The 24,481-nt window shown below is 42.6% G+C and overlaps 1 protein-coding gene and 1 pseudogene across 1 annotated transcript; one reads left to right on the top strand and one right to left on the bottom strand.

Annotated features, from left to right (window-relative positions):
* Nucleotides 1-475: 475 nt before the first annotated feature.
* On the bottom strand, nucleotides 476-14,358 carry LOC120045685 (transmembrane protein 150A-like). Its single transcript, XM_038990623.1, has 7 exons — nucleotides 14,037-14,358; nucleotides 10,325-10,372; nucleotides 9,885-9,947; nucleotides 9,488-9,555; nucleotides 8,378-8,508; nucleotides 2,552-2,729; nucleotides 476-2,154 (listed from the first exon to the last, which is right to left on the bottom strand). The coding sequence occupies exons 1-7, from the start codon at nucleotides 14,099-14,101 to the stop codon at nucleotides 1,967-1,969; spliced, it is 741 nt and encodes a 246-aa protein (XP_038846551.1). The 5' UTR covers nucleotides 14,102-14,358; the 3' UTR covers nucleotides 476-1,966.
* Nucleotides 14,359-15,293: 935 nt separating this feature from the next.
* On the top strand, nucleotides 15,294-23,342 carry LOC120045954 (annotated as a pseudogene).
* The last annotated feature ends 1,139 nt before the right edge of the window (nucleotides 23,343-24,481 follow it).

Raw genomic sequence — 24,481 nt, 5'->3', positions numbered from 1 at the left:
GACATTCATTGTGTTTGTACATTTCCTCAGACAATTGAGCAAGCGTGAAGAGACAGCACTACTTGTTTCCACATATGAGTGAGGCAAGGGGGATGTTTTTGTGGACACAACTCATATACAGTATCAGGGTTGACCCCAGAATTGACCCCAACTCTGTACAGTATACCCCAGGAATAGCGAAGTCAGACTCCCCTTAGATATGTTAACATTACATGCTTTTTACTGACTCCTGACTGCATTCCTACACACACACCTATAATGAACGGCCCACACACTGTCCCCTTTGGAGCATTACATAAACACATGACAGACCCTGGAGTGAGTTGTGTTGATGCGGAAACCATGCGGTTGAACTTGTCAGAGAAGTTTTCACGTCACTGATATGACAGCTTAAGGGATGTGACGACTAGATCTTGTTATAAAGTGTGTGATATCATGAGACAGTCCTGCAGAGGAATCACAAATACAACAATGATTAGATTTGATCTTCCACACGTTTTATTGTTCAATTACACTTGGCAAAAGAAATGCCTCCAAAAATTAAGAGCCCTTTAAGGAAACCTTCCAAGTCGATATTTTCATACTGAATTAGGCTAAAGGCTTTTATTTATTTATACCCTTAGTAAACATCAGTTTGTCACTATTTATTTATGTACCACTTTGTTAAGATGTAACCATATAGTCCATGATATATTGTTGTTGTAAACAAGTGAATCATCATTGCACAAATCCTTGAATAGGAACACTGTAGAAAAGCAGTAGAAAATGAGACCGATACATAAGAAGGAACAAATACAAAGTATTATGCCTTGATAAGAAATTTGTTCTGTTCATAACATTTTCAGTTACATTGTTTCTGGATGAATGATTGCTTATGTTCGGGTTCTTCTCATCTGACAGGTATGCAGTAAAACTTGTACAACCAGCTGTTCTGCCATCAAAAAGCTTTCCAGAATGATCTATCACAAAAGACAGAGGCCTCTATTAATAAATCTTAACCACCACACCTGCCTGAATTTCCTGCCTCCTTCACATTAGGTTAATGTTCACAATGGTAGAATCATCACTGGCTTCTAATCTCCACACCAATAACCAAATCAGCTACTTGATCATAATTTTTATGTTAAAGCTGTCGAGAGATTACTGGCCTCAGATTCCATCACAACATTACACCTCAATACTTCACTTTGCAGACAGTTACATTTTTATACACAATATATACGAAAACTTTTTTCTGTTGTTGCCTGGCATACTTCAAAGGCAGAGTAATGCCCCCAAGACTTTACGTTTTAGACATATAGACAAAACATTGAAAGAATAATATCATTCACAATTCTCCATGGCCCATAAAATAGGAAATTTCACCTTGATCAATTCAGAACATGGGAATAGAAATAATGATTTTAGTACTTACAGTGACTACTACTCAAATGCTAAGGTGTCCTGGTATTGGTCCATCAGTGGCTATGAAAGTTGTAGGATTGACAGTTTTCCTTTTCCAAAGCTTCGTTTTGTATTTAGGGACTGCATAAGAAAAATGTTTTCAGCCCTGATTATTATTATTTTTTTTAAATCATCCTCAATAATAAGACTTGGTCTGAGAACGAGATCAAAGGTTATGTATGATCCCCATCTTTGATGCCACTAGGTCAGTGTTTCCCCAAACGGTGGGTCGTGGACGATTCAGCTGATTCGTTTTTTGGTCGCAGCCAGAACCGGTTACAAACAATTGTTCCCTTTACTTGGTTGGTCCAATTCCACAAGCTTTAGATCGGTCACAACATAGAAAAGTTTGTAAACTACTGGGTTATTTCATTAGGGCACAACGTGATTTTTTTTTAACCGACTCTTAAATGGACAAGTCCAGCTGGTCTCCGTTTTGGAACGTTTTCTTCCATTTCATGCATCACATGACCCAAGTGTCTCTTACAGTGGGTCTCCCCCAGCCCAGTAGCATCTTATCTTCTCAGGCCAGAAGGATAGGCTCCTCCTCATCTTTCTTCCCCAGCAGCATACACAACATGGAGGAGGAGAAGAAACAGAACTCAACAACGAAGCTGAGCTCAAACAGCTCCAGGTTGACGCTCAGTATCCACTCAAACACGGCCGCTGAGTGCTTGTACATGTATTCCTCCTGTACAAACAAGATTGCATCTGTCGTGGTCAGAGGTCAAGGAGGGAGAACTGTAGTTGTTAATAGTAACCCTACGCATATGTTCAAAGGAACGTTGAAGATGTTCAAACATTACTCATCAGTAAACAGACAAAACGCACAGATAGGCAACCTCACTGTCAATGTTCTGGACGGTATCTTCTTGTTATCAAATACCACTACTACCTAGAACGTCCTGTGCCTTTCAGGGCCTGTGAGCGTTTGCAAAGTTGAAGACGTATGGAAGAGGACACTCCTGTTCTTGTATATTTACTCTTGCACTGTGTCATCCCTATAATTTTCCTGAGTGTATGCACACCCAGCAGAGTTTAATAGGTTCAGGGGTTATAAGGTCAGGGGTAAGGCTTATAGTGTTCATCAGAGCAAGTGAAAGGATACAGCCAATAGTGACAATGATTTGGACCGCAGTAGACATGACCCGTGCTGGGTAGAGGAACCACTCCATCCGGGTCAGAACACACTTCCCTGTGAGCACCGTGAGGAGCAGGCTGTAGAAACAGATACACAGGAAGCTCACCGCAGCCCCCAGGTAATGGGCCAGCGTTAGGTACGCGGGCTGGAGGAGAGAGGACAGGTTACAGTTAGTATCAGGTACCTTGGCTAGAGGAGAGGCTTAAGACAAGGTTCCATTTAACTATTCTAGCTGCAAATGACAAAGCCAAAGCACTTCTAAGAAACCATTATGTCACACAATACTCCAATTCCTCAATGATGGATATGTTTGTGTTACAGAGAACATTCTCAAGCTCCTGGGTTATTTTAATACTTTTTGTAATATTTGGTGAGAGGTGTTGATGTCAACCGCCTGTATTCAATGGAAAGTGAGATGCTATGCTAGCCTCATGAATATGCATAGACCGTCCTGAATTTCAACAGGGACAACTCCGATAAGTGTTTTTTCTCAAAGTTGCTAGGATGTCACGTGTGTCACACTTATATCAGTACACTCGTAACAACCTAAGCATTATGAAACTTATAGTAGATCAAATAAGCCTCACGTATGAAAATAGCAACACAATTTTATCTTGACTAAATTTGACACTCATTGCCCCTATACAAAAACTCCTTACTTGCTTAATATACTGAACAAAAATATAAACGTAACATGTAAAGTGTTGGTCCAATGTTTTATGAGCTGAAATAAAAGATCCCAGAAATGTTCCATACGCACAAAAAGCTTATTTCTTTCAAATTTGGAGCACAAATTTCTTTACATCCCAGTTAGTGAGCATTTCTCCTTTGCCAAAATAATCAATCCACTTGACAGGTGTGGCATATCAAGAAGCTGATTAAACAGCATGATCATTACACAGGTGCACCTTGTGCTGGGGGGCAATAAAAGGCCACTCTAAAATGTGCAGTTTTGTCACACAAGACAATACCACAGAAGTCTCAAGTTTTGCGGAAGTGTGTAATTGGCATGCTGACTGCAGGAATGTCCACCAGAGCTGTTGCCCGAGAATTGAATGTTCATTTTTCTACCATAAGCCACTCCAACGTCATTTTAAAGAATTTGTCAGTACGTCCAACTGGCCTCACAACCGCAGATCATGTGTAACCACGTCAGCCCAGAACCTCCACATCCGGCATCTTCACCTTCTGGATCGTCTGAGTGAATGCTGGGGCATATTTCTGTCTGTAATAAAGCCCTATGTGGAGAAAAACGAATTCTGATTGGCTGGGCCTGGCTCCCAAGTGGGTGGGTCTATGCCCTCCCAGGCCCACCCATGGCTGCGCCCTTGCCCAGTCATGTGAAATCCATAGATTAGGGCCTAATGAATTTATTTAAATTGACTGATTTCTTTATATGAACTGTAACTCAGTAAAGTACATTATTGCATGTTGAGTTTATATTTTTGTTTAGTATAATTAATTATCTGCTTAACGTGGACAGATTTTGGGCGGAGTAAACCCTCTCGCTTTGTCTTTTCCTCTCTGTTCTGAATGTGTCTTTGTGGCAGCTCTAGAGACAAACGGAAAGGTCGTACCGTTCAACTTAATAGGTGTATGTGTGATTCCGGTTGCTAACTAAGGCAGTACGACCTTAAGAGCACAGGTCACGACGTCTCCCATCTTTTGGCCTATACAGACTTTTGGTGTGTTCCTCTGCCCAGGTGTTGCTGATGCATGCCAGATCTTACAATGCCTGGATAGTTATTTTAAGTATCAGCTAACCACATCATAAGTTTTAGCAATGGGCGGATTGGATTATGCTGAGCCGCAGGGCACACACCAGTCTATGGCCTGCAAAAGCAGTGAGGGAGGAGCTCCCTTCTCAGTAATCTATGCCGCTCTGTCATGTTGTCAGCCAGGCAGCATGGTGTATCGTCCAGAAACATACAACATCTCTTTTCCATCAAATATACAGTATGTTTGAATTTGGGAAGGCAGATGAAGCGTTTTTATCAAAAGCAATCACTTTTGCATGTGAAAACACAGAATCCTACTCATTATTACATCACTTTTGTTTTGAGCCAACTTCACCTTGGGCTTTGAATGTGGCACCTGGCTCACACCCGGGAGTTAGCCCGGTTCCAAAACGAATGGTGCAAAACATGCCTATCCGGGTGCCCGAGCCAGATTAATCGAATCCCCTCAATCTGTCAGACGATGACACAGTCGATGACATGGCACATAACCATTGGTTGATGCATGCAACGTCTGAGCATGTGAACTGGCTGCATCACCGCTTGGTATGGCAAATGCACCTCCCTCGACCGCAAAGTGCTATAGAGGGTGGCACTGGTGCCGTCAGCCCAGTACATCACTGGGGCCGAACTCCCTGCCATCCACAACCTCTATACTGTATCAGGCGGTGTCAGAGGAAAGCCCGAAAAATTGCAGAAGACTCCAACCACCCAAGCCCTAGACTGTTCACTCTGCTACCGTCCGGCAAATGATACCGGAGCAACGGCTCTCGGAACAATAGGCTCCAAGACAGCTTCTACCCACAAGCCATAAGGCAGTTAACAGTTAATTAAGTGGTTACCCGGATTATCTGCACTGACTCTATGCACACTCACAAGACTATACACTCAGTGTCCAGTTTATTAGGTGCATCCATTTAGTACCGGGTCGGACCCCCTTTGCACCCAGAACAGCCTGAATTCTTTGGGGCATGGAAACGTTGCTCTATTGGTATCAACAGCCCTAACAGGTGCCAGGAAAACATTCCCCACATCATTACACCACTGCCACCAGTCTATACCGTTGACACCAGGCAGGATGGGTCCACAGACTCATGCTGCTTACGCCAAATCCTGACTCTGCCATCAGCATGACGCAACATGAACTGGGACTCGTCGGACCAGGCAATGTTTTTCCACTTTCCCACAATTGTCCAGTGTTGGTGTACCCACTGGAGCCGCTTCTTCTGCGGTCTCTTCACACTTGCTCAATTGTCTGAGGAAATGTACAAACACAATTGGGGTGTTGACAGCTGATAGGAGTGGAATCCAGTGTGGTCGTCTGCTGCAATAGCCCATCCGTGACAAGGACCGATGAGTTGTGCATTCCGAGATGCCGTTCTGCACACCACTGTTGTACTGCACTGTTATTTGCCTGGTTATGGCCCGCCTGTTAGCTTGCACGATTCTTGCCATTCTCCTTCGACCTCTTATCAACGAGCTCCTTTCGCCCACAGGACTGCCGGCGACTGGATGTTTTTTATTTGTCCCACAGTTCTCTGTAAACCCTAGACACTGTCGTGCCTGAAAAGCCCAGAAGGCCGGCCGTTTCTGAGATACTGGAACCGGCGAGCCTGGCATCGACGATCATACCATGCTGAAAGTCGCTGAGGTCACTCGTTTTGCCCATTCCAACATTCAATCGAACTGTAACTGAATGCCTCAATGCTTGTCTGCCTGCTTTATATAGCATGCCACATCGACGTGACTCACTGTCTGTAGGAGCAAACCATTTTTGTGAACGGGGTGGTGTACATACACACTCACACACACTACCACTCTCACATAAAACCCACACACATTCACACACACTACATATACATACTCACACATAACACACACACACACACGCATACCGACACAACACAAACACACACCAGTGGAGGCTGGCTACAATGAGGGAAAAAAGTATTTGATCCCCTGCTGATTTTGTACGTTTGATCAGTCTATAATTTTAATGGTAGGTTTATTTGAACAGTGAGAGACAGAATAACAACAACAAAAATCCAGAAAAACACATGTCAAAAATTGTATATATTGATTTGCATTTTAATGAGGGAAATAAGTATTTGACCCCCTCTCAATCAGAAAGATTTCTGGCTCCCAGGTGTCTTTTATACAGGTAACAAGCTGAGATTAGAGCACACTCTTAAAGGGAGTGCTCCTAATCTCAGTTTGTTACCTGTATAAAAGACACCTGTCCACAGAAGCAATCAATCAGATTCCAAACTCTCCACCATGGCCAAGACCAAAGAGCTCTCCAAGGATGTCAGTCCAAGGATGTCAGTGACAAGATTGTAGACCTACACAAGGCTGGAATGGGCTACAAGACCATCACCAAGCAGCTTGGTGAGAAGGTGACAACAGTTGGTGTGATTATTCGCAAATGGAAGAAACACAAAAGAACTGTCAATCTCCCTCGGCCTGGGGCTCCATGCAAGATCTCACCTCGTGGAGTTGCAATGATCATGAGAACGGTGAGGAATCAGCCCAGAACTACACGGGAAGATCTTGTCAATGATCTCAAGGCATCTGGGACCATAGTCACCCAGAAAACAATTGGTAACACACTACGCCGTGAAGGACTGAAATCCTGCAGCGCCCGCAAGGTCCCCCTGCTCAAGAAAGCACATATACATGCCCGTCTGAAGTTTGCCAATGAACATCTGAATGATTCAGAGGACAACTGGGTGAAAGTGTTGTGGTCAGATGAGACCAAAATTGAGCTTTTTGGCATCAACTCAACTCGCCGTGTTTGGAGGAGGAGGAATGCTGCCTATGACCCCAAGAACACCATCCCCACTGTCAAACATGGAGGTGGAAACATTATGCTTTGGGGGTGTTTTTCTGCTAAAGGGACAGGACAACTTCACCGCATCAAAGGGACGATGGACGGGGCCATGTACCGTCAAATCTTGGGTGAGAACCTCCTTCCCTCGGCCAGGGCATTGAAAATGGGTCGTGGATGGGTATTCCAGCATGACAATGACCCAAAACACACGGCCAAGGCAACAAAGGAGTGGCTCAAGAAGAAGCACATTAAGGTCCTGGAGTGGCCTAGCCAGTCTCCAGACCTTAATCCCATAGAAAATCTGTGGAGGGAGCTGAAGGTTCGAGTTGCCAAACGTCAGTATCGAAACCTTAATGACTTGGAGAAGATCTGCAAAGAGGAGTGGGACAAAATCCCTCCTGAGATGTGTGCAAACCTGGTGGCCAACTACAAGAAATGTCTGACCTCTCTGATTGCCAACAAGGGTTTTGCCACCAAGTACTAAGTCATGTTTTGCAGAGGGGTCAAATACTTATTTCCCTCATTAAAATGCAAATCAATTTATAACATTTTTGACATGCGTTTTTCTGGATTTTTTTGTTGTTATTCTGTCTCTCACTGTTCAAATAAACCTACCATTAAAATTATAGACTGATCATTTCTTTGTCAGTCGGCAAACGTACAAAATCAGCAGGGGATCAAATACTTTTTTCCTTCACTGTATAGGAGGAAGGGCTCATTGTAATGGCTGGAATGGAATGAATGGAACGGTATCAAACTCGTCAAACATATTGAAACCACATGCTTGACTCCGTTCAATTCATTCCATTCCAACCATTACAATGAGCCCATCCACCTATAACTCCTCCCACCAGCCTCCACTGACAAACACATACACATACATACCGACACCACAAACACACACACTTTTGCACTGATCATGTGCTGCTGCTACTCTGTTCTTTATTTTATTCTTATTATTATCATCTATCCTGATGACTAGTCACTTAGGATAGATGATAACTGTACATATCTACTTCAAATACCTCGTACCCCTGCAACTTGAACTGGTATTGGTACTCCCTGTATATAGCTCCATTATTATTTGTATTTATTTTTCCTCTCTGCATCATTGTGTACAGTGTAGCCAGCCGCGCAGGCCTAAGTCGCCTGTAAGTCACTTTGGATAAAAGTGTCTACTAAATGGCATATATTATATTTACTGTATGTAATACATTAAGTACTAACATTGCAGTTCCCAGCCACGAAGGCCCCGATGGCTGCCACTCCACCAAACACCAGGGCGATTCTACTGAGCATGGAGTGGACACTGTTCCTCTCCAAGATGTGAGCATGGTGGAAGATACAGAACACCATAACTAAGGAGGAGAGAGTAAAAATGTATATTATAATGCATCTATAACAGTATAATTGATCAAATGTTCATAAGATGTTTATTACATGTTTATACAATAGGTGCAACATCACATCTGATCTAAAACAATGTGATTATATGATTATTATTCAATAACACAACAATGACAATCAACTCGTAATAACTTTTCTTTCGGGAAGATGTTTTCTGAGCAGGACAAGCAACACATTTGATATGAAATATGACTAGGGCCCTGTGCTTTGGTTAATCATGTCATATGACCTGGATTTTAACCTTCATTTTAAGCCTTTTCCAGAAACAAGAATTCAACAAAAAATATAAGCAATTGTCTGAGGATGGTGCTGGACCATCTGATGTAAAATGAAAAGGGGACAGTTTGATGAAAAAGATTTAAATAAAGGTTAAAATCCAGGTCATGTGACATGATTATCCAAAACACAGGGCCCTAAATATGACATACCAAACCCTTTTATATTTATTGTAATTTTTTGGTACTTTTACCACTTTTTCTCCTCAATTTTGTGATATCCAATTGGTAGTTACAGTCTTGTCCCATCGCTGCAACTCCCGTACGGACTCGGGAGAGGCGATGGTCGAGAGCCGTGCGTCCCTGAAACACGACCCCGCCAAGCCGCACTGCTTCTTGACACACTGCCCGTTTAACCCGGTAGCCAGCCGCACCAATGTGTCGGAGAAAACACCGTACACTTGGCGACTGTGTCAGCGCGCATTCGCCCGGCCCGCCACAGAGCGCGATGGGACAAGGACTTCCTGGCTGGCCAAACCCTACCCTAACCCGTACGACGCCTCATGATTCTCCCATTACATTACAACATTATGAGCACATACTCGCACACTCTCATCTTTGTGTCAGTATAGACATCTGCATAGTGCATAGAGATCCAGGTTGACCTGTGTATGTATAGAGTGGGTAATCTGTACAGTCACAGAGGTAATCTTACACAGAAATGAAGCAGCATTGATGGTGGCTGTGAAGAAAGAGTTTTCTGGTGAGCTTGTTCCACTCGTGCTGCAACAAGGCCAAAGCATGTGTAAGAAACTATTATTTCAAACAATACTCAAATTCCCCAGTGACAGAGAACAAACTAGGAATGTCTGTTAAAAAGCTGACTAAGTGTTCTGATGTGAATGGAACAGAGTTAAAGTTCAAATTCTAATTCAATGTTAAATTCCATTTAAATTGACAAACTTAAAAATGAAAGTCTAATTCAAAAAATGTATGTTCAGTAAATATTTGTATAAATGTTTTACTATAATTTCAATTATTTTCTTCACTTTCTGAAATGAGATTAAATTCTGTTAGTTGAACCCAGCCTTGGTATAGTGGTCTATGGTTACCTTATGGTGGGAACTTGACAACATGCCATAGTTGTATTGTTTCCGCAGGGGTTCCCAGGGGCCCTGAAGACAGAGGGGAAATAATCATGGTTACAGACCTTCCTTTTATGTATAGTGTGTATACAGTATGCAGTGGTCTTCACCCCTGGTCTCGGAGGGCTACAGGGTGTGCAGGCATTTGTTCCAACCCAATAGCAGCAACACACCTGATTCAACTAATCAAGTTGATGATTAGTGGATTAATTTAATCAGGTGTGTTGGTGCTGGGCTAAAACGAAGAGACTGGACACCCTGTCAATCTCCAGGACTTGTGTTGAACAATACTGCTTTATAAATATGCTTGTGTTACATTAAAGCAATGTATTTCATTGACATATAATTGGCTGAGATAACCATTCACAATGGTCTGTAGGAGTTCTCACAGACAGAACACAACGTACCAGTTGTTGAGGGAACACACATGGTCATAGCTGTAAGCCAGGCCATACCTGAAACAACAAAACAAACACACCCATTTGATATGATTGAAGTGCCTAATTATCTATGTTAGGGCGTATGTTTTTTCAATGTATAATATTGTACTAATATTGTAATATTGTAATAATTATTTTATGAGCATAATTATTTTATGAGCATTTATATTTTGTCAAAATAACCTGTTCCCTTTATACACATTGCTTACAGTATATGTGGTGAATCGGTCTTTTAGGAAATAACTGTTTACCTAATTCTTTACCTAGTAACTAATTACCTGTTTTCTTATTGGCCAATGCATTAATTGTGTTGAATACGCTTTATTGAAACAGAAAGTGACAGTCAGTTCTAGTGTGGTTGCTGATGGTGTTCAATGTCGTTTGACCTTTAAAGCTGCTAAATAGTTATCCATCTCCATCCAGAAAAGTCATCCATCCACTTGTACTCGCACCCTCAACTTACAATGTGATATACAGTACGCTCGCAGAAAAAAACACTGATAATCTTGAGAGGTACAATGGGTAACCAGGAACTGATTAGGGTGACTAAGCAAGAGTACACAGTTGGAGGTCATTAGAATATTATTAGCATGAAGGTTAAATAAAATGTCTCACAATGTATGAATCAGTGAAACAATTGGTTTATATTTTGCACGTTGTGAGGTGGGGTGTAAGGTGGTGGTTCTGGCTCTACAGGCATCTTAAAAAATAACTCAACCGAATAAAAATATTTAGTATCAGCATGGGACTTTCTTTCTGGAAAGTTTTGTTCAGCGTCGGCCCTAGCCACTAAGCGACATTTTATTTATTGAACCTTTATTTAACTAGGCAAGTCAGTTAAGAACAAATTCTTATTTACAATGATGGCCAACCAAAAGGCCTCCTGCGGGGACGGGGGATGGGCACAACATGGCAGCATCACAACATGGTAGTAGTACAAAACAGGTTACAAACATTATTGGGCACAGACAACAGCACAAAGGGCAAGACGGTAAAGACAACAATACATCATGCAAAGCTGCCACAACTGATCCAGAGGCGGCGCTCCTAGTGGCTGGGGACTTTAATGCAGGGAAACTTAAATCAGTTTTACCTCATTTCTATCAGCATGTTAAATGTGCAACCAGGGGGGAAAAAACTCTAAACCACATTTACTCCACACACAGAGACGCGTACAAAGCTCTTCCTCGCCCTCCATTTGGCAAATCTGACCATAATTCTATCCTCCTGATTCCAAGCAAAAATTAAAGCAGAAAGCACCAGTGACTCGGTCAGATGAAGCAGATGCTAAACAACAGGACTGTTTTGCTATCATAGACTGGAATATGTTCCGGGATTCTTCCGATGACATACACCACATCAGTCACTGGCTTCATCGATAAGTGCATCGATGACGTAGTCCCTACAGTAACTGTACGTGCATACCCCAACCAGAAGCCATGGATTACAGGTAACATTCGCACTGAGCTAAAGGGTAGAGCTGCCGCTTTCAAGGTGTGTGACTCTAACCCGGAAGCTTATAAGAAATCCTGCTATGCCCTCCGACGAACCATCAAACAGGCAAAGCGTCAAAACAGGGCTAAGATTGAATCGTACTACACCGGCTACGACTCTCTCGTCTCAAACTATTACAGACTACAAAGGGAAGCACAGCCGCGAGCTGCCCAATGACACGAGCCTACCAGACGAGCTAAATCCCTTCTATGCAAGCAACACTGAGGCATGCCGGAGAGCATCAGCTGTTCCGGACAGCTGTTCCGTGATTACGCTCTATGTAGCCGATGTGAGTAAGACCTTTAAACAGGTCAACATTCACAAGGCCGCGGGGCCAGACGCATTACCAGGACGTGTGCTCCGGGCATGTGCTGACCAACTGGCAGGTGTCTTCACTGACATTTTCAACATGTCCCTGATTGAGTCTGTAATACCAACATGTTTCAAGCAGACCACCATAGTCCCTGTGCCCAAGAACACTAAGGCAACCTGCCTTAATGACTACAGACGCGTAGCACTCACGTCCGTAGCCATGAAGTGCTTTGAAAGGCTGGTAATGGCTCACAACAACACCATTATCCCAGAAACCCTAGACCCACTCCAATTTGAATACTGCCCAAACAGATCCACAGATGATGCAATCTCTATTGCACTCCACACTGCCCTTTCCCAACTGGACAAAAGGAACACCTATGTGAGAATGCTATTCATTGACTACAGCTCAGCATTCAACACCATAGTATCCTCAAAGCTCATCACTAAGCTAAGGATCCTGGGACTAAACACCTCCCTCTGCAACTGGATCCTGGACTTCCTGATGGGCCACCCCAGCTGGTGAGGGTAGGTATCAACACATCTGCCACGCTGATCCTTAACACTGGGGCCCCTCAGGGATGTGTACTTAGTCCCCTCCTGTACTCCCTGTTCACCCACCACTGCATGGTGCCAGGACAACAACCTCTCCCTCAATGTGAGCAAGACTAAGGAGCTGATTGTGGACTACGGGAAAAGGTGGGCTGAACAGGCCCCCATTAACATCGACGGGGCTGTAGTGGAGCGGGTTTAGAGTTTCAAGTTCCTTGGTGTCCACATCACCAACGAACTATCACGGTCCAAACATACCAAGACAGTCGTGAAGAGGGCACAACAAAGCCTCTTCCCCCTCAGGAGACTGAAAAGATTTGGCATGGGTCCTCAGATCCTCAAAAGGTTCTACAGCTGCACCATCGAGAGCATCCTGACCGCTTGCATCACCGCCTGGTATGGCAACTGCTCGGCATCTGACCGTAAGGCACTACAGAGGGTAGTGCAAACGGCCCAGTACATCACTGGGGCCAAGCTTCCTGCCATCAAGGACCTATATAATAGGTGGTGTCAGAGGAAAGCCCATAAAATTGTCAGAGATTCCAGTCACCCAAGTTATAGACGGTTTTCTCTGCTACCGCATGGCAAGCGGTACCAGAGCGCCAAGTCTAGGACCAAGCAGCTCCTCAACACCTTCTACCCCCAAGCCATAAGACTGCTGAACAATTCATAAAATCGCCACCAGACAATTTACATTGACCCCCCCTTTTGTACACTGCTGCTACTCGCTGTTTATTATCTATGCATAGTTACTTCACCCCCACCTACATGTAGAAATTACCTCAACTAACCTGTACCCCACACACTGACTCACTACCGGTGCCCCTTGTATATAACCTCATTATTGTTATTCTTATTGTGTTACTTGTTTATTATTTCTTTTTATTTTAGTCTACTTGGTAAATATTTTCTTAACTCTTCTTGAACTGTACTGTTGGTTAAGGGCTTGTAAGTAAGCATTTCACAGTAAAGTCTGCACTTGTTGTATTCGGCGCATGTGACATATAAAGTTTGACTTGATTTGATATACAATCCATGTCACCTGTCTCCTCCCCTTCATCTACACTGATTGAAGTGGATTTAACAAGTGACATCAATAAAGGATCATAGCTTTCACCTGAATTCACCTAGTCAGTCTGTCATGGAAAGAGTTCCTTATGTTTTGTACACTCAGTGTAACGTAACATACTAATTTGAGTGTCCCGGATTTACGTTTACTAAATTACATCTATGAGACCAGGCTGGACAGAAATCTAAGTCAATAAACTCAAGAACATGTTATTCTTATAAAACATTAGAAGAAAATATAAATATAACTTACGTCACCCATGTGCCAATGAGAGACACCAGGGAGAGGGAGATTGGGAGTAGACTCCAGAGGACCATGTCTTGGTAGTTTAGTGAGAGCAGTAGCAGAAGTACAGTAGTGACGATCTGGGTCCAGACACGGTCTGTCTTTCTGGCACTTTGAAGATTTCTGCCTCTAGATTCCCCCACAGTAGAGTCAGTCACCCATAAACCTGACGCCTCATCGTAACTGTAGAATCCCAATAAGTATGTCCTGTCACCAAACTAGATCATTCAAGTATATCCAGCAGATTGACGTAGCACCAGTTTGTCTGTGTACCTTCCACCACCCAGGCAACATTCCTGCCATTTGAGAGCAGCAGAGGAAACTAAAGGTCTAACCACTATTGCCACTCCTTTTGGAAGGGAGTACCACCTTGTCCTGTCAGAGGACAGACGTGAGGTAACATGGGGTGGGCCCTCTCGACGCTATCTCCCTGTTTGTTTTAAATTACATAGCACACACTGTAGACTGCATAGCGGTCAAACTCTAGTTCCCCAGGGGCAGTGTGGAGCTCTATCCAACTATATGTTTCTTAGATTCCTTTACTGAACTGTAAACTAAAACTATAACTTTCAGATGAGCTTAAAAATGTGTTATTAAAGTTGTCCAGAAATCAAACTTTATGATATGGTAAATGATGAGATTGATTTGAAATAATTGGCCAACACAACTCGTGAAAGTGGAGTAGAGAGGGAGGGGGGAGAGAGAACTGCAGCTTTGTAGTAAATGGGCTTTCGAAGTTCTGCCTTGAATGCATGTCTTGTCATTCCTGTGTTTAACATCTTGTTACAAATTCCGGAAACTATAGTGGCAAATTTGACAAAATGCATACCAAATTTAGAGATTATTATTTATGTAGCCTATCACACATATTCCCACTTCAGTGATCATTTACATTAAATATCTATATTTTGCTTTAGTAGCAGCAACAAAATCCCAATACATTCCATGCAAGAATTCTGATTTATGTTTATCATTGCATAGTCTGCAGAACCAACAGTTAATTCATCTCAATAGTAGCTGGCTGTTCAGATGCCAATATTCGTACTTTCTATAAATGTATCTAGCTAGCTATATAGGTTGAATGTATGTTTATTTATTGTAATGACTAAGAATATTTACTTAGCAAACGTACGATTAATAAACAGTAGAGCAATTGGAATCCATTTTAAACAGGATATGTCAAGCCAGCTGTCTGGAGTCCTCATTTTCAAAACAAATAAAACCATGGCGGCCCGCGTAAAATTGAGTTTTCTACCGTTGATTCGGTCATGAAATACATTACATTTTAGGTTTCAGTTTCAACATTTTCTATTAAATTAAGAGTTCTACTTGGGTATACCAACTTAATGAACGTCTTGCTGTGATTTCAGCTCGATTGGTTGCCAATATCTTTAGGACGTTACAGTAGCTAAACCCTAACTGCCACATCATCGATGTCAAACCAGGTCCTAGCCTAATCCCATCTTCATGTTGCGCAGCTGAAATTTCTCTAAATGTATTAAGGATAAAGTTCAGTCAACAATAACGATGGGCCAAGAAGTATAACAAGAACTCTGTTTGCCTGGGTCTTCTTCAGTTAACGTTATCTAGCTAACGTTAAACCCGTCATCAGCAACTTGATTGAGTGAAGTAGCTAACGACGTTAGCTAGCTAGCTATCTAAAAACCATTCCGTTTTGTTCTGCAATCTGGTCATTGAGGCATTACCTAGCCTAGTCAGTGTCACTGCACAACCATAGGTAGCTAACTTTAGCTGCTTTTGTCGTTTCTTTGCTTTTTGACAGTCTCAAGTTAATGTTTCAAGACCATCGGACATTCATCCAACAGAGTCGGTTTGTAAGGATAAACCCACTCTGTTGAATGAATGTCCGACCATGACATAACTGTGTTATAGGTTTACAATTAAAACGAGAAACTAGTTCCACACACAATACACATTGGCCAGAACTTCAGAAAACTTCTGTCTCTGACGGGACCCACACAGTTCGCAGGTGAGAAACCGTCCTTTCTGATCACATTTACTAACTATAAGAACCACATTCAAAGGCTACAGTTGTCACGTTTTCTGTAGGCCTACAAGTGGAACTACAGGTAACTGCCAAAATAAAGGAAACACTTGCGTACATTTTGAATGCAAAGTATATTGAAAGCAAGTACTTCCACACAGGTGTGGTTCCGGAGTTCTTCATGTGAATTTCTGGCAGACTGGACGCTGTGTTGCATATTTCTGCCTTTCGCAGGTCGGAGTGCAGATTGCACATTTTGGTCCCCAAAAAAAGTGGAAGGGGAAACTCTTAAATTGCACCACCATCTAACCCCTTTTCTCAAAACTCCCTGTAGATCTTCTGCACTACAATCTCTCACCCAAATATTTTTCTGCCGATGCGACTAACACATCTATGTTCTGTGATTTGCAGTCCATCAGTGCAGTGCAATTGATCATCATTGCTATAAAACGCAAGAAATCCAACCTTACTGAAAAACTCATCCTCTCTGGGTTTTTCTTCAGGCCTACTCACTGGGGAACTCCCAGTTGAATCACTCACCTTTGGGCTGTCCTCTAGTCTCTTCACTGCCTCATAGGAAACTTTCTGCCCCACTCAACCGGTCTCTCTCTCACAGGGCACTTCGAATCTCCAACTGCATGGGCGCCCCCACAGTTGACACACGGTGCTTTTTCTAACCCAACTTTACACTCCCATTGACTATGCCCTTCTGCACATTTCTCACATTGTGGGATCTCCTTTCTACACACTGCTGCAACATGTCTGAATCCGTGACACCTAAAGCACCGTAGCGTGTTTGGAACATAGGCCCTCACAGAATAGCAAATATAACCTAACCTGACCTTATCAGGTAGAAACTCTCTGTTAAAGTTCAACAAGACAGACAGGGTATTCTCAGTTGCATTGCCACTGGGTCTACATCTTACCAAAAGGTGGGTGTCACAAACACCAGGAATATTATTTTTCATTTGATCCACCTCTACGCTCAACACTACCCACCAGTCACCCCTTTGAGCACGACACAGGTTGAGCCACGAGATGCGAGACGCACAGCGCCTGCTGCCTCTGGGCAGAGGATGCAGAAAAAATCTCAACAATTCCACTTCTCTAAACTTTCAAAGATGTAACCGCTCCCAGTTTGTCCTTTACCGTGCCTGAAACAATGTACGGTTTGGCCAAAATGCAGGAATCCACCCATGGCAACCACTGGAAGTGTCTACCACACCTGTAGCTGCAGGTACTTCATCCTGGTCTGGCTCGACTTCAGAGCACTCACTACTGCTGACCGATGTTCTCAAGAGCACAAGTAGATTTATAGGTCATTTTACTTGGTTTGTATTCAGGAGAAGAAAATGATTGAACAAAGGTTTGTACTCAGGAGACGTAGGTATGTACTTAGTGCCATTTTTATGCTTCTGTGTCATCGCACCCTGGTTCCCGAGTTAATTAAGAAATTAACATCCCATCATGCTTAGGGTCATGTATAACAATGACCAGTTGCCCATCATTTTGGCTACCATGGCTAGAAGAAGAGATCTCAGTGCCTTTGAAAGAAGGGTCTCAATGGAGCATAGTGGGATTAAAGGGTGTGTGTGTGTGTCTCTGTCACCAGATCTCAACCAGATTGAACAGTTATGGGAGATTCTGGAGCGGCGCCTGAGAAAGCGTTTTCTACCACCACCATCAACAAAACACCAAATGAGGGAATTTGTCGTGGAAGAATGGTGTCACATGCCTCCAATAGAGTTCCAGACACTTGTAGAATCTATGCCAAGGCCTGTGGTGGCCCAACTCCCTATTAAGACACTTTATGTTGGTGTTTCCTTTATTTTGGCAGTTACCTGTAGCTATATGCTCAAAGGATTGCGGTTACAGTTGTATTGATAGCAATATAGATTTATTGATGTATAATGTATTGAGAGTCTGGGAGAACAAATTATGGGAATAGGATAGGTTGACTATCTCTTATTTTAAATATATTTATTCTATGCTGTGTAATACCGTTTTTTTTTTTTCTGTAGGGATTACTGTCGTTTTCTGGTTTTGTCTATATTTTGTTTATTCCATTGGGGATCATGTTGGAAACAAGCGGAATTGCTTTAATGTGTTATTCCCTGGGTTGTACTCAGTGCATCTTTTCCCCATATTGGAAATGTGAACAATGAGCAGTAACCATGACAAACCAGACAGTGTGAATAAACTGAGGTTTTCCAACGTGAATCACAAATTGTTCTCTAAACATCAGCTTGTTTGCTTTTCAGAGTGTGGGAGAACCAGTGACGTTTGTACATGAACTGCTGTAGGAGAACTCGAACCGAAGATGATCATTTGTGCTCTAGGAACATATTTCTTAGAGGTTTACTGTACTGATTAGCCTAAGTTACAGTTCTGTGCATGCCTCAAGTAAAAATCTATTGCAACGTGCAATGTGCTTCTCCACTGTTTGGTGACCCCCCTTGGTTTTCACAGGAACCTGTTTGAAATGGAAGGAGTGAAAAGTGCGTTCTATGGCCTTGACTTCATCACAGTTACCAAGGTACCCAATAAATACACGTTAAAGTTTAAACCCTCATTTACCAACCCTATCCATTTACTCTGGGATATTGTGTGCAATTAGACCATGATGACTGAATGGATCATGTCACAAATACAATTTAACTGACATTTTCTGATTCAATTCATGGGCCATGTCAACATTTTTGACATTCTCCCAAATTGTGCACTTGCACAATCCTTGTCATTGATTTGAAAACATAGGATTGGTATAAGCATTGGCAAGAGTGAGTTTTCACCATTGCTAAATCCATGCAAGAAAGTGTGCAAGTGCAGAATTCGGGAGAAGGGTGGGGTATCGGGCCATGTTCATTTACTAACAGGCCTTTGCATGTTTTGTGTTGCCTTTGTCAGGCAGATGACGATGTGGAGTGGACAGACATCAAGCACCATGTCATGGATGCCATCACTAAGTGGAGACCCCATGACCACGGAGGTGACCCACCATGAGAGCAGTGAGTATGACAGGAACAAAACTCTTCTTCATATGGGTGTTGAGGGTCAATCTGTACTGTATTGTCATCTTGATAAATTGCATACATCTAATGAAAATGTTTGTTTTTTTGTATTATGAATTTAAGACTTTTCAACATGCTGTTCCTGTCTTAGGTCACTTTGAAGATGATGAAATTGTTTCAATGATTAACGAGCTTCTAGATACACGGATAAGGTAAAATCCCCATATACTATTAGTATGATGTACAGTGGGGTCTGAAATGATTGACACCGTTGATAAAGATGCAAAAATGACTATAAAATAAATAATTAAAATATTGAGCTATGTTGTATGCAAAAAAATTGGATATTTTGTACTGATACAACTGCTCAGAGAAAGAGAAAACAATAATAATTGTTTTTCTCAAAAAGATAGGGGCCAAAATTATTGCAGTGGCGTGCCGTGGGCCTGGGGCCTGGGCCTTCAGTGAGGTACTACACAGTCCCACCCGAATTAATCCACCTCTTAATACCATCATTATGATGCCATGGCTCTAGACACTATACATTTAGACAGAAACGCAGTATAACCAGGCGTTGCGTCACCTTGAAATTGACAAATTGACGTTTTTGGGTAAACAGTGTTTACCCAAAAACATGACACAATCAATGAGTCTTTTCAATATTTCCCTTCACCTTTTCATTGTGCAGCTCCGTTGCCCTGCGCGCTTGTTCTTTGAGCTGTAGATCCACTCCGGTGTCCCCAAAAGTTTTCAAAAGCACCATTGCTTGTAGGAGCCTGTGAGCCATTGACAGCGCTCGTAATTGAAACTTTGAAAGTGGCGAGCGAACGAACCCATTTCCCGCCTGTGACAGGCTTTGTAGCGTCGGGCGACCTCTCCTTACAATGTCTAACTTTTCTTGAAAAGTTTGTCTTGAGAATGGCGTTATAATTATATCCTCGACCAAATCGATATCTTCTCCTCCTTCCGCCATTGTGGGTTGAAAAAACAGCTTAGTAGTACGTGAATTAATTCGTTTATCAAATTCAGTTTCCTAGATCTGCATAGACATGCCCATAGGACCTGCCTCTCAATATTGGTAATCCAATCAAAAGACGTGCACGCACTACGCCTGCTAGCTGGCTCCTGTGTAACACTGGAGCCAGCCAGCAGGCGTACAATAGCCAACTCTAAAGCTGATTGGTTGACACTAAATTTTTATTTCCATTCACTATAAGCTACAAGCGCCTGCACTGTTGATTCTGAAGGCCTGAGGGCAGATTTTAGACCCCTGGCAACACATGATGGCTGAATATGATTGGATAAAAGATCTAACATAAAGACCAGCAGTCCAAATCTCAACCTGGGGCTGGAAGCAGTGCAACCAAGAGGAAAGCTATGAAATGAAGAGTATAACTCTTACTCTGGGGAATAATTTAATACATATTTGTGGGAAAATATATTTAAAAAAAAATTATATTCTGATGATGTTTAGGCCAGCAGAGAAGGCCTTGCAGGCCCTGACGGCCCACCACTGAATTATTGACACCCTTGTTTTCAACACCTTTCAAGGATGATGGCACTGAGCTGTGGAGAACCCATTGGGAGGGATCTTGGACTATTCCTTCATACAGAATCTTTCAAGATCCTTGATATCATTCATCTGCGCTTATGGACTGCTCTCTTCAATTCAAACCACAGGTTTTCACTAGGCTGGCCATTGCAAAATGTTGATGTTGTGGTCAATTAAACATTTTTGTGGATTTTGATGTGCTTGGGGTTATTATTTTGCTGGAAGATCCACTTTAGGCCAAGTTTCAGCCTATGGTAGAGGCAACCAGGTTTTTGGCTAAAATGCCCTGGTACTGGGTAAAGTTCATGATGCCGTTGACCTTAAGGGCCTCAGGGTTTGCGACTGGGAGTCCCATAGGCCCAGCGTCAGTTTATTTTTTATTTAACCTTTATTTAACTAAGCAAGTCAGTTAAGAACAAACTCTTATTTACAATGACGGGCTACCCCAGCCAAACCCTCCCCTAACCCGGACGATGCTGGGCCAATTGTGCGCCGCCCTATGGTACTCCCGATCATGGACGGTTCTGATACACCCCAGGATCGAAACAGGGTCTGTAGTGACGCCTCTCGCACTGAGATGCAGTGCCTTAGACCGCTGCGCCACTTGGTGTTTCCTCCGACACATTGGTGCAGCTGGCTTCTGGGTTAAGCGGGCTGGTGTTAAGAAGCGTGGTTTGGCGGGTCATGTTTCTGAGGACGCATGACTCGACCTTCACCTCTCCCGAGCCTGTTGGGGAGTTGCAGCTATGAGACAAGATCGTAGTCACGAAATTGGGGATAAAAAAAAATATATATATATTATTTAGGATCAGGACTATTGGAAGAAAATAACCCCATAACATCAAAGATCCACCACCATATACATCTTTCTTCCGACGCAAAACCCACGACTGGTGTGCGTAGCCAAAGAGCTTTATTTTCATGTCATCCAACCAATGTAAATGCCTGGAGTTTGCTAAACGACATTGGCACTTGGATTGGAACTGGTGCTTTGGTCAGATGACATGAAAATAGAGCTATTTGGCCATGCACACCAGTAGTGGATTTGGTGTTGAAAGAAAGATGCATATGCAGAAGAAAAAAACATACCTAACCTAAAATATGGTGGTGGATCTTTAATGTTATGGGGCTATTTTGCTTCCACTGGTCCTGGGGCCCTTGTTAAAGGTAGATTCAGCGACTATAACATAGATGAAGAACGTAAACAGCATAGTGGGTCATGCTGTGAACAGCGTGAAGTGAATCTGTGCACATGCGCATATACTGTGTGTGACTGTGAGAGCGAAGTCTTGCATCTTGCTCATCTCAATATCTGCAGTGCTGCTCGTGGCAACGTAATTTCGCTGTCAACCTTTAAAGTCAACCGCATCATGAACTTTACCCAGGACCAGGACATTTTAAACAAAAACCTTGTTGCCTCTGCCAGGAGCCTGAAACATGACCAGAAGTGGATCTTCCAGCGAGACAATTATAATTATTTATTTTATAATCTTTCTTGCTCATCTTTATCAAGGCTGCCAATAATTTCGGACCTGAATGTATGTAGTGTTTTCGGTCATAATCATTACAGATCATGCGCTTTTAATCCCACCCCTCAGCTACTCTCAGCCCATTCCACCTATCTCTGTAGACCACCCTCAGGCAGATTGTTTGGGCACTGAAGTTGTTCCACAAACAAATTATAGAAATTATGTTGATATGAAATAGACTATAGTGATGTTATCTTCAAGGACAGCTCGGTACAAATTCTCCCATCCCCTCCCCCCTCTTAAACCTCCCCTCCATTCTTCTCTTCCTCCTAGTTTTTAATAACAATTGTAATATTACCTGTTATGTTGTTCAGTGACAAATAAACTCAACTAATAAACCCTCCCGTTTCACACAGGCCCACAGGGATGGAGGATGGCGGTGATATAATCTTTAAGGGCTTTGAGAATGGCACGGTAAAGCTGAAGCTGGTTGGCTCGTGCACCGGCTGCCCCAGCTCCACTGTCACCCTGAAGAATGGCATCCAGAACATGCTGCAGTTCTACATCCCGGAGGTGGATGACGTGGAACAGGTGAGAGGCAGAGAGGAGGGAGGGACAGGGAGGAGGAGGAGAGGAGAGTGAGAAGGAGGGAGAAACCCATAGAGAGGCAGAATGAGGATAAATGGATAAAGTGAGCGAGGAGGGGAACAGCATTAAGCTTTTATGTCTGTCAGTTATAGCTGTTCTTTTTGTTTCTGTAGGTGGAAGATGAAGTGGATCATGTCAACGCAAACGTTTTCACCGAGTTGGAACGCAAGTTTGGAGACATAAAACATTCCATTACAAAATGGAAGTACATGCTCTAAAAGGAATTAATTCCTAATTTTTCTCCAATATCATGGCGGTCCGCAAACAATCGTTTGTGCTGGAATATATACGATCAATCATGATCTGACCAATTCAGTATTACCATGAAAATAAAATCAAAATAAATTCCTATTAACTTCTATCACACCCTTCCCCTCCCCCCAAAAAACTCCCCAACCCCCCTGATCTATATCATGCTGAACACTCCACCCTTAGGATTGTTCAGCATGTTAACAACCATTTCAACATTAACATCTCATACCCCCAATATCTCTTTTGCCGTCTCCACAAAAACCTTCAACCTGGCATTTCTGCTTTCCACAACCTGAGTCGTATTGATAACCTTACCAATAAAAGCTATGAAGTCAACTTCATTATCAAAGTGTCCTTTGACAGTGCACATTCATGAGCGCAAGATTTCTGAACAGGCATCCAAACCATGCCAGGACCAGCAGAAACACCAGCCGGGTTATTCCTACAATGCGGTGCCATTTAGACCTCAAAACTTTTGGAAAAATGTTTGTATATTGTAGCAGGTTCAAGGGTGTGGGGTTTCCATGTCACCAAGTTCAATAACCAAACACACACAAGGAGCACAACTAGAATCCAAATGGGGTGTTTATTAGGGAGTTTTGCACACTGGGGAAAGGGGGAATTCACCAACCATTTCACAGTCCACAATCCATTCTCATTGTCCGTTCCAGGGGTAATCATAAAACTCAGGTCCTCAGCCAAACCGGTTCGGTACACAGTGGGGGTAACCACACAGACATTTCCCTCGCTTCATAACACTCGCTTCCCTCTCCATTCTCTGCCGCATCCTCTTTTATCCCCAAGCATTCCCTGGCTTAATGATACACAGGCTCACCTCGTTGGGGCAGGAAGTCCATATAAGGCTCGGGGGTGGAGCCAGCGGGCTGCAAGGTATCTCACTTCAATTACCACTCCCCTCACCTCTCCCTGCCACACATATATATATAAAATAAAATAAAATGTATTCGCTCAGAAAAAGGACATGTTTGACTTCCAGAAAAACATATTGATCAAGCTCAGGCACGTAAACATTGGGGTGCATTTTCCAATTTGTTAGGTGCATAATCCTAACAAGGTGGAACCTAACAGGATGGAAATGTTATTAGCCATAGCTCTGTGAGTGAGCAAGATTGAGCTATCGTATAATTTTTTTTCTCTGTAATTTAGCCTAACGGTGGAAATTTATGAGTGGGACATACAACAACAATAACAACATGAAACATGGACAAATAGATAAACTGAGTGTTTATTTATTTAGCTTCACACCTATTTTTTTTACCCATAAGAAATGACACTTCCTGAATATTGTAGGAAGGGGTTGATTTCTTAAATAGAGAATTACAACAAACTAACAGGGTGGAAAGTGGTATCAGGGACACACAGAAAATCTTAAATAAAATAATAATAAATACAATAATCATGAAGAAAAAAAATATTGATGAAAGATACTTTAACTAGGACTATAAAATAATGAA

The sequence above is a fragment of the Salvelinus namaycush genome, chromosome 4, assembly GCF_016432855.1.
Source record: "Salvelinus namaycush isolate Seneca chromosome 4, SaNama_1.0, whole genome shotgun sequence".
Taxonomy (NCBI): domain Eukaryota; kingdom Metazoa; phylum Chordata; class Actinopteri; order Salmoniformes; family Salmonidae; genus Salvelinus; species Salvelinus namaycush.
Note: the sequence above shows the minus strand (reverse complement) of the source record. Positions and strands in the feature narration are given on the sequence as shown.

Coding starts and splice junctions, on each gene's coding strand:
- LOC120045685 (XM_038990623.1), bottom strand. CDS start 14,101: ATGGTCCTCTGGAGTCTACTCCCAATCTCCCTCTCCCTGGTGTCTCTC. Junction 10,373..14,036: donor CTCATTGGCACATGGGTGAC/GTAAGTTATATT, acceptor TTGTTGTTTCAG/GTATGGCCTGGCTTACAGCT. Junction 2,730..8,377: donor TCGTGGCTGGGAACTGCAAT/GTTAGTACTTAA, acceptor TCTCTCCTCCAG/CCCGCGTACCTAACGCTGGC.